The following is a 10,629-nucleotide window of genomic DNA, read 5'->3' on the forward strand; positions in this document are numbered from 1 at the left end:
ATTGCATCTCTTTCTAAGTTTGGTTTCAGTTCCTTTCAGTTTTTAGATTGAAGGTTGACAAGTTCTATTAAAAGTTTAAATTGGTCAAGGATCAAAAGTTTATTTTCACCCCCTGCTCTCGGTAATAGAATTGTGTTCCACAGTATTTTCCTCTGAACTCAAATAAATAGTTAGTGCATGTCTTTCTTTTTCATCTTCTTTTTAAATAAATACAATTGTTGAGAATCAATATTTAAATTTGGGAGCTCTTTCTTACGTCTTTCTGCTATTAAATCTTTATATATAAATGTAATAATTAATAATTATTTATATCATTAAATGTACCTCTATTTTTAGCACTAAGTAGTAAATTGGAAGTTAAGACCTAATCAAGTTGTGATGTAGCTCTCTACTTATTTGAAAAAGAATACCTCACTTTTTAAATGATTCAAAGTATTTATTTTAGCTGGACAACATATGTTGAAATGCTATAAAATGAAAAGCTTTCAACTGTTGGTTTCTGTTGGTCATGAATATAACAAAACTGAAGATTTACAATGCTTCCTCGTGTATATCAGGTTTTGAAGAGCTTTCTGTTGACTTAGTTAATGTTGCAGAAGCACATTGTCAACTTATGGTCCTTTCTAAGTAAGTATAAATTACTCTAATTGACCTATTTTCATCATACAAATAAAAATATAGGTTATAAATCTACTCTTTGAAGATTAGTAGGAATAGTAGATAGTTTATACACCTTAGAAAAATAACATAATCACGTCTTTTATATGCATGCTGTTAGACCCACACTGAGTACTGCAAACTGCCAGATTTTATATTGCAATCAGGATTTCAGATTAGGACCTATTCAACCAATAAAGATTAATGATCATCCTTCCACATCTTAGCCAATAAGATAATAAAATTGATTAAATCACATCATTACTTTCATTAGCAATCAAAGTCAATTGGTCGAAGAAATATAGTCAAAACAACAAGAGTAGGCAAAAGTGGGTTCTGGTAGCCATTAAGATATAATAAGGACCCATTACATCACCCAAGCCTTGGAAACTGTCCACCAGCAGCTGAAATATCTCTTTGATTATGGCATCATTTCAGAGTTCTAGGAGCTGCAGTTCTCATGGTTTTGCTTGAATAAGAAGTAACAATCAAACTTGCCTTGTTATCTTTGTGTCAACAACTTTTGTTTACCCAAGGTATTCACTGCAGGAAGATGATGTAATATCCCTGTCCAAATCTGATTGAAACTTGCTATATTTGCATTTAGAAATTTCGTCAAACACTTGTACAACAGAGGGATATATGTCTAAATTTTTATTTCAGTTTGTTCTCAGAATAAGGAAGATGACTTAAGATTATAGGATGACTGAAAAATGAACTTCTCTTCCTAACATGAAATGCAATTCTTTTTGTATTTTCTTGATGCAATATATGACATCTATTTAATGCAAATTAACACTTACAGCCAAGTGACATTTCGTCATACAATTGGCATGCAAACATAAAAACTAGGAACAAAGTAATCAATCTGAAATTCAAACTTCAGCTCCAAAATCTCTAAATACAGTGGAATGCCAAATCTTCTTGGCTTAGAATAGATACTCAAGTATAATGCTAAATCTGATATGAAAGATCATCTACAGCAGCACCTAAATACACTTGATATACCAATGTAAACATCTGAAAATTATTAGAGGAACCTGATTATATGGAAGCGCTCGATGTTGAAGACGAAGATGCAATCAACAACTACTGAAAGGAGCTTCTTCTTAGCCCAAACTGCCCTCTCAAAGCTGGAAAATAAAATCAAATTACTGTAGCAGCACTGTAGCGTCACTGTTCATGACTACTGTTCATGTCACCTTCAGCCTTACAAAAAAAATCATGGGACCCCAGCACTGCTGCAATATGATTGAAATTTGTATCAGAATTATTCCTCAAATCATTTCCACACAATTTTGGCCCTAGGCCACAAAATTTGGCACAATGAGAAGACTGAGTTATCTCCTCCAATAGCTGCAACCCTTTGGGGGATCTTTCACCTCCTCAGTTATGCAATCACTTGGGAGATATCGTTCCTGATGATTCAGCTGAATACTTGCAGACCTTCAAGCTCCACAAATGCTCAAGTAGACACAATTGAGAAAATAGACTTCGATGATCAAATGAAAGACCCATAGGGTCTATTTATTCACTTTTTAGAAACTTCCTCTAGAAGACACTTAACTTTCTAGAGACATCCAAAATATTCTTATGATGTCCATTTGCACTTTTTAGATAAAAAGGTAACTTTATAAAATAAAAGTGCAACTCAACTGAAAAATATAACATTTTGGCCCCATATAAAAAGTAATGATAAAATATAATAAAAATAATATCTCCAAGAGCATAATACGCCATCCAACCCCAAATAAATGCCAAAATGACTCTCTCATCAAAACCATCTACCTACGAGAGTCTGTAATAGGAAAATCCACAGAAAATATCATGTCGAACTAAAGAGGGGACATGACAGATGACTGGTCTACCATGTGAAAATAATCATCTGCTTTCTCCAAAGTGCTGAAGGGACCATCTTTTGACTTCAGTAAGTGTTTAGGTTTACCTCTTGCATTAAAAGTTATTTTTCCTAACTCGTATTCACTCAATGATGTAATGGTTCATAACCCAAACAGGCTGGTAGGATTCTTTCGCTCTAATACCACTGTAATAACCACCCTTGCAAAAGAAAAAAAGAGTTTTTTGCTATGCTGGCATTCTGTCAAATACTTTTCAATGTGCTTACCAAACAATATTTATAGTGTGTAGAATTATAGGACAAATATTCATGTGGATGTTTAAATCATGATCACTCAATGTTGCATCACATGATCAAAGATTGAAGAAGAACAGTTTGTCAAATATTTTCTATTGTAATTACATTGGAAACGAGGAAGGTAACAGTACATATACTGATATAAATTAGAATTACAAATAATTAGAAGATTTGTAACCTCACAAGATGTCAGTATTGCTCACAAAGTTACTATGCTGATTTTGCAGAGAGAATAGTTCTTGAGGTGACAGATTCAACTTAGTAGACGCTTTCACAGCAACATTACCATCCAAAACTGCAAGGAATCAGGATACTTCTGAGAACACTTCCAACCTTCTCAAACCTACTGAAGTCTTGTTTAGCTACAATCTGTATCTGCATTATCTGATTACAAAAACTCCATGAAAAGAGATATATGACACTTATGACTGCCTTAATTTTCCCCATGTCTACCTTTATTTCAAATTCAATATAGTGTGACCTCCTGATGTTTGCTAAAGGACATAGCTGGAGGATAGGATTTAAAACACTCTCACCACCCCAATGGCTAAAGTCCTCAAGTTCTCTGCTAAATGAACTCTCAGTGCCTTCTATAATTCTCACACCTTATCACCTGAATTGGTGCAGAAAGGATTTAACCTTAAATCTCCTTACAAGGTGTTGTGCTACTTTCTTTATTTGTACATCTTTTTAAAATTCACCATCGGCGTCTTTGTGAGTAGCAACTAAAATATATAGGTCTCATCCATCTTTTGTACCACATGATTCAGCAGCTAGTGTAAATGACGCTATTTCTCCTTTGTCCTTTACGAATTGATGCTAGCAATAAGAATACTTTCATCAGGTTTGAATTCCCAAAGTGACACGCCATGCTTTCATATTCCCAAGATGGTTTGAACTACTTTAGATGATATGGCTTGTATAGAATAAGCTTGAGGCTCTTCGATAATAACAACCGGCCACTTTGCTACCATGTTCAAGTGGTATCACTAGATTTTTATTTGGCTCAGCTTGTCTTGACTCTTGACCGGCCCATAAATAGAATGAGATATTTAAAATTACTTCCTCAATGTACCTGCAATGTGCATACCCTCTGGAACCAATACATCTGCCTAAATAGATAAATCATTTGCTTCAAATCCTACAAACTTCCAGCGCACGTGTGAAATCTGAATGATAACACCTGCAAATCAGATAGAAGGGTTTTCCATCCCAGGGATGTAAAGCTAAACAACTCAACTGCCACAAAGAGTTTCATTAAATTAAAAATCAAATAAATCCCTATGAAGAAATGATAAAGTTTTTAATCTCGAACTATTAGAAGTCAGTGATTTGTGGTACAACTCTTTCTTGAATTTTTAAATTTTGTCTTGAATTACAACCATTGATTCAATATTAAGAATGCAACTCAAATGTCAACTTGCCACTACGTAGTTTTTTTAATGGTTTTTTTTCTACTAATAGCTTTGTTTGTACACATTAACAGCCCGCAAACCCATTTCTGGCAGAGTGGCAATTAGTTGTGTATCCATATAAAACAAGTAAACATTTTTTTTAGTGTCAGGAGCATGGTCTTTGAGATTTTAATTAACATCAATGTATGATACATCTCTATCTATTAGGAGAAAATGTTTTTAAGATAAAACTCATGGATTTTTTAAAGTTGGCCTGATTCATGTTGGAGTAAATTAATATTTACTCATAGCTTAACTTAGGTGCTATTAATTAACTAATTAGGATCATACATTTAATTTTCTAACAGTTGTACAGTTCTATCAATCTGTCGGTTTATTCCTTGTCTTAATAAGCAAGGTTTTCTACATTGCAATTTCATTTTATCTACAGATATCTAAGTGTCTATTATAGGCCCTTTTAGAAATTTGCACAACTTTTGCATCTAGAGTGCACTTTTGGCACATCATATATTGTTGGAAAGGTTTGTTCATAACCTATGCAGTGGTTGAAGTATTTTTCTCACATATTGTTGTTTGATAGTGCTTTTACTTTGTTGAAGTTGCATGGTTAGTTTTGCACCATTTTTTCTGCTCATGAGGAGTTGATTTGCTACCTTGTGAGGAATATTGTTCCATTCTCTTGTTTAATTGTGGAATGGTCTAAAGTTGTGCACATTTCAAAGATCTTGAACCCTCCATAGGTGTTGTAGAAAAGAGACTCTTCGTTTGTGGATTTCTCCAATCTTCAATATTGTGTTGCATCTTGTACACATCCCAATGAGATTTTGACCACCTTGGGGAATTTGTTTGGTAGGCCAGATAAGATCAGGAAATTTCATTTGGAGAATAAACTAGTGAGTCGTGATCCAAGATATTTAATCATATCCAAGACTTATTCACCAAGCTCAATTTTCTTACGAAATAGTTGTCTGAATGTGGGGTTACATAAGATGATGAGCAATTATCCTATTTATTCTCTCTAAGATTGATCTTGATTATTTTGTTCATTTTACTAAGGACACTCTTAGTGGTGCACACAATGCCTTCTCGTAATGCTTTTGCAGCACAACCTATAAGGGAACAAGCAAAGTTGGCACAAATGGGCATATTAATGCCTCCTAGGTCTCAAGAACTTCTTGCAAAGGACCCATATCCAAAGCCTGCAAGTGGAAAGGACAAGAAACAACATAAAGATTCTAAGCATGCTGAGAGAGTCAAGGATCGTCCTTCATAGCCTACTCCTAAGTCCAGGACCTCTTCTAAAGAGGAATCATCACCAAAGAAGAAGATCAAATGTGCCTATTCCAAGAAATCGGGATATTATGAGCATAGGTGTTATCCAAATAAGATTGATGAACATACACCTTTTTCAAAAGCACTACATCTCACCATCATTAGTGTGTCTGTCTTCCTCTTATTTAGTTATACAAACAGAAAATTCCCATCTTCCTCCACAAAATCATTTCGGGCAAGGTAAAGCACTCTTGGCTTCCACTAATCTTAAGAATGTAAACAACTTCTTGATTTAGGTGAATCACACCATATGGCATCTTCTTTGAAAATGTTTTCTACGTACCCTCCTTGACAACTAGTCTTTCTTCTATTTATCAAGTTTTCCATGGTGCACAAAGTAAGATAGTTCACCCTTGATCATGTATTCATTAGAGAAATGGAGACTAGAGAGATCATTGCTACAAGTATGGTACATCATGCATCTCAATTGTATCCTTTCTTTCACTATGTTCCTGATGATGTTATTTCGGAAGGTGTTCATACCCTTTAACCAAGGATAAATCATATTTGTGAGGAGAAATTTGATCATTTAAACCTTAGTGTTCATGAGACTAGTTTTGAACTTTATCCATCACCACTATTTGCTTCTTCAAATTTGGATATTGCTTCTATTCAGCAGTTTGATCATAGCATTCCAGATCTTGCCTTGTTGGATGAGTATTTGGCAAGTATTTCAGACTTGTTTGTGGGGTCTCATCTTGCAGATTTGGGAGACATATATGAGGGATTTCTTCTTCTCTTTGGTGATAATACAATCGTTAATACATCTTTGAAGATTAATACTAACAAGTTTCCTCATTCACTTGCTTTGTCACATTCCTTGGTTGTGTTTGATCATGAGTGTGTGGTGGTTTTTCTGTGCGTGGAGACTCCTCAATTTTCAAAATTTCCCATTTGGAGACTTCATTTCATTGGATTTGGAGTGGCTCTTTAGCATGTGGTGGATTGTTTCTTCCTAAGGTGAGATAGGTTTCTTGTAGACATTGAGTCATCTTTTATTTTCAGGCATCCTTCATTGACATTGGAGCTTCTTCACTATAGGAGGGCTATGTTGTCTCCTTTCTTCCTTCATACAGGGGGGTTTTTGTATATACCTAATGTATGTAGTCCTTTGAGGTTGCAATTGAGTTCTCCATCCGTGCATCTTGTTTGTTTCTCGCTTTAGGGGAGGAAATTTCTCTCGTGTGGTTTTCTTCTTTTGTGTGCTTTGTGAGAGATTTTTATTTGCATTGCACTGGACATGGGTACCTAAAATGGTTTTGTAGTAGCTGGGACTCATATCGCATAATAATCCTTCCTAAGTTGCCTTTGAAGGGGGTATCGCAGTAAATTAATATTAACTCATATCTTAACATAGGCATTATTTATTAATTATTTAGGTGCATGCATTTAGTTTTCTGGTAGTTGTTTAGTTACATCTGTCTACCACTTTATTTTTTGTCTCTATAAGGTTTTGTACATTACTTCGTATCTCATATACAATTTCATTTTATTTGATCATGTATTAGTCTCTTTCTGAAGGTTTTATTGGAGGTTGATGCTCCTGGGAGACTGATTATCCAACAATTCACAACTATTAATTCAATATTAAGAACACAACTTAAATGTCAACTAGCTATTATGTTATTGTTTGTACATTTTCTTTTCTGAATATTCCCCAATAAGCTTTTTTCTTTGATTATATATTTAAGTTGCCAAGTAGAGGGCTGAAAGCCTGGTTTATAAACATTAACAACCTACAAACCCATTCCTGGCACAATGGCACTTAGTTTTGTGTCCATAAAAAGCAACTTAACATTTTGTTGTAGCCTAAGCTGCAATTACTGCTCCTCTGGCATGTCATATTAAATATTTTACAAAGTAATAAAATTAATCCAAATTTTGAAAATCACTGCTTAGAACATTAATCTGATCTTTTCTGCAGATTTGTGGACAAACTGAAGACTAACATTCCTGGTTTAAACGTTAAGCAACAGTTACATATGCTTTGTAATATATATGGACTGTCATTGATTTGTGAACATGCGGGAGACTTTCTAGCCACTGGATACTTGACCAGAAAGCAGGCAAGCCTCGCAAGTAGTCTACTCAGACGTATTTTCTCTCAAGTAAGTTTCTTATATTTGTCTCTATCTCCATTTCATTATTTCTCTTTTGTCTCAATTATTTTCTTCCTTGATAAACTCTCAATAAATGTCAATTATCTAAAGATAATGCAAGAAGAACAACTTTTCTTGAATTTTAACATATGAACTTCCATTGAAGCTTCTTGTCAGGTCTCTATCTTTGAAATTTTGATTTATTTGGGAAAAGTTTGAAGCTCTTCTGCCGATTCATATGAGTGACTTTTGGTGATAAACCAAGCATTCATTGTTAAATACATCAACAGATTTACTAATGCAAAAAAAATGATTTCCATTACCTTCTGGATTCAGGTGCGTCCAAATGCTATTGCATTGGTTGATTCTTTCAACCATACAGATCATTACTTGGGTTCAGCCTTGGGTCGCTATGATGGTGATGCGTATACACATCTTTACATGGAAGCCATGAAGGATCCTTTCAATAATACTGATGTTATCAGTGGATACAAAGACTACGTACAACCTATTATTAAGCAACAAATGTTTCCAGCTTCAAAGCTCTAAACTCCTTCGGTAGGAACTGATGGGCATTACACCATGAATTTCTTCCTTTCATGCCTCGACTTATGGCCTGATAAAAACTTGTTTGCTCCAATCCAGTATTTAATATTTATTCAGGTGAACATTGAAGTAATGCTGTTTATTTTATTAGCATTTGGGGGTGTCACATTTATCTCTATATTTCAAAGGACCATTTATCATATCTTATGATGATGATAACAATTCCATGTTTCTATTTATTTCTATTCTAGAACTCCTTTTATTGACAAGTGACAAATGTTGTGTTTTATACATATTTATTTTCTGAACAATTGCTTATATTTATTTTTTGATTATTTCATTAAATTAATAAGTTAGGATTGGGTATGAAGCAGCTGTTCAGGTATATCTGTTCGTTGATTACTTTGCTCATATTTAGTACAACTTGACTGTGATGTCCTTAATCTGGTACATGAGCAAGACTATGTTATATATATAGTATTTTTCGAGTTACTAAAATCAAAATGGAATAAATAAATTCTATGCTAAGAGAAACCAGTAAATTATCTGTTAGAATTTGATCAAGCATTTACTTAATAACTGTAATGAGTTCATTTTACAGTTGGTTCTATATCTGCTTTATAGACGCAGCAATTCAGCTAATTCGATGTAATATTCTTAATGACAAACCTAAAAAAGTATTAAAATGACTTCAATGTAGTTTAGTATATAATCAATAAAGTCACTACTATTATTTTTAAGTCCTCAAATTAAAGAGGAGAAATAAAGAGATAAAAGAAAAGAATATTAAGAGTCAAGCTAAGGGAAACCAAAGGATCATAGGATGTGCTATTTGTACAGATCTGCAAATTTGTGAGCCTTAAAACAGACTCAGAGTTGCTTAGAATGATCTTTCCAGCAATATGTATATTCAGATTTGAGAGGCAGATATCCTTATGTGCTTACTGCAGGTCCAGTCCTCTAAATTCAAACTTGTGTGATTGAACAACTTTGCTATGTATTTGGGGGAAGGAGAATGCTTGTAGATCAGATTGCTTGTATTGTGTGTTCTCCAAACTACATTCTCAACCCTACATATATCCCATCTAGAGGGTATGATCCTCAAGGGACATGACCATTAGTTTTGGTAATAACACAAAATTATTCCTAAGTCGCCGATTTCAAGGAGTCTAAATATAATTAACAAACTAAGCATTAGTTAAGTTAAATGCTAAACAAGAACATCCTTTGGAAATCGCTGGCTTTTCTAGGAAAGATATAAATGTGTTAATTATCAATCTTTGGATATATATTATCCATAAAAGAATGTACAGCCCGTACTAACAGACCTGTAGCATTATTCAGGTTACGTTCTTAACACTCTCTCTTAACCTGATAATTCTACAGAGAGATGTCATATCTAGCAACATCAATACAGATGTTAAGCAAGAATTAATACTCTATATCTATCTATCTCTTCTTAGTACATAGTATGATAGAACACATGATACAAAGTCATATTACTAACCTTGTGATATGACAAATCACTGCTACTAGTGATAAGATACATGTTGTGACTCATAGAAATTGGTATTTCTATATCACAACAAGATCCTGAGTTTAAGATATACCAGAATACAAGATAAACTTGAAGAATTTTTAAAATTCTTCCTTTATCCAATTTGTGACCCATGAACATAGCAATGTCAATACCACAAGATGATCTAAAATTCATCTGGATCTTACAATAAAATCTATTGTCTTTTACACAAGTATTCATTATTTCAGAGATCATCACCTCTCAAATAATGATTACACATGGTGGAGCCCATAACAGTCAATAGCCTAACAAAAATAAAATAATTTTATTAATAATTAAAAGAGTACAAACGAATTACAACTCAACCATACCAAGTCTCTTCCTGAAATGTTCTATCTTTACTCTAGATAGAGGTTTGGTGAGTATGTTTGTTGTCTGATCTATTGTACAAATGTATTCCAATTTTACAAAATTCCTATCTACCATATCTCTTACATAGTGGTAAGGAATTTCAATATGCTTGAATTTGTCATGGAAAATTGGATTCACCGAGAGCTTGATGGAACTCTGATTATTACAATGAATGATTGTAGGATTCATGGCTTGCCAAAATAATCCCACAAGTAACTTCCTCAGTTATACTACTTCTCGAGAGGCCATTGTTGCTACCATGTATTCTGCTTCTGTGGAGCTCTGAGCTACTGAAGATTGCTTTCTGCATATCCATGAAATCATAGTTGATCCTAAATTGAAACAACATCTTGAAGTGCTTTTTCTGTCTTTAACACTTCCACCCCAATTTGAATTGGTGAATCCATGCAAGTCTCAAGCAACTTTCTCATATTTGAGTCCATAATTGAGAGTGCGTTCTAGGTATCTCATAATGTGTTTAATAGCAGTTAGGTG

At 33.9% G+C, this 10,629-nt stretch overlaps 1 protein-coding gene across 1 annotated transcript in view; it reads left to right on the top strand.

Moving 5' to 3' along the window:
• LOC149568978 (peroxisomal acyl-coenzyme A oxidase 1-like) overlaps positions 1 to 8,481 on the top strand; it is a 233,966-nt gene extending 225,485 nt beyond the window's left edge. Inside the window, exons 12-14 of the mRNA XM_089821796.1 lie at positions 558 to 627; positions 7,484 to 7,667; positions 7,995 to 8,481. Coding sequence (XP_089677922.1) covers positions 558 to 627; positions 7,484 to 7,667; positions 7,995 to 8,207 — 467 coding nt within the window. The 3' untranslated portion in view covers positions 8,208 to 8,481. The remainder of the gene's footprint in view (positions 1 to 557; positions 628 to 7,483; positions 7,668 to 7,994) is intronic.
• Positions 8,482 to 10,629: the final 2,148 nt, after the last annotated feature.

This window comes from Cupressus sempervirens, chromosome 3, assembly GCF_028749045.1.
Source record: "Cupressus sempervirens isolate cs-2001-9-10 chromosome 3, ASM2874904v1, whole genome shotgun sequence".
Classification (NCBI taxonomy): domain Eukaryota; kingdom Viridiplantae; phylum Streptophyta; class Pinopsida; order Cupressales; family Cupressaceae; genus Cupressus; species Cupressus sempervirens.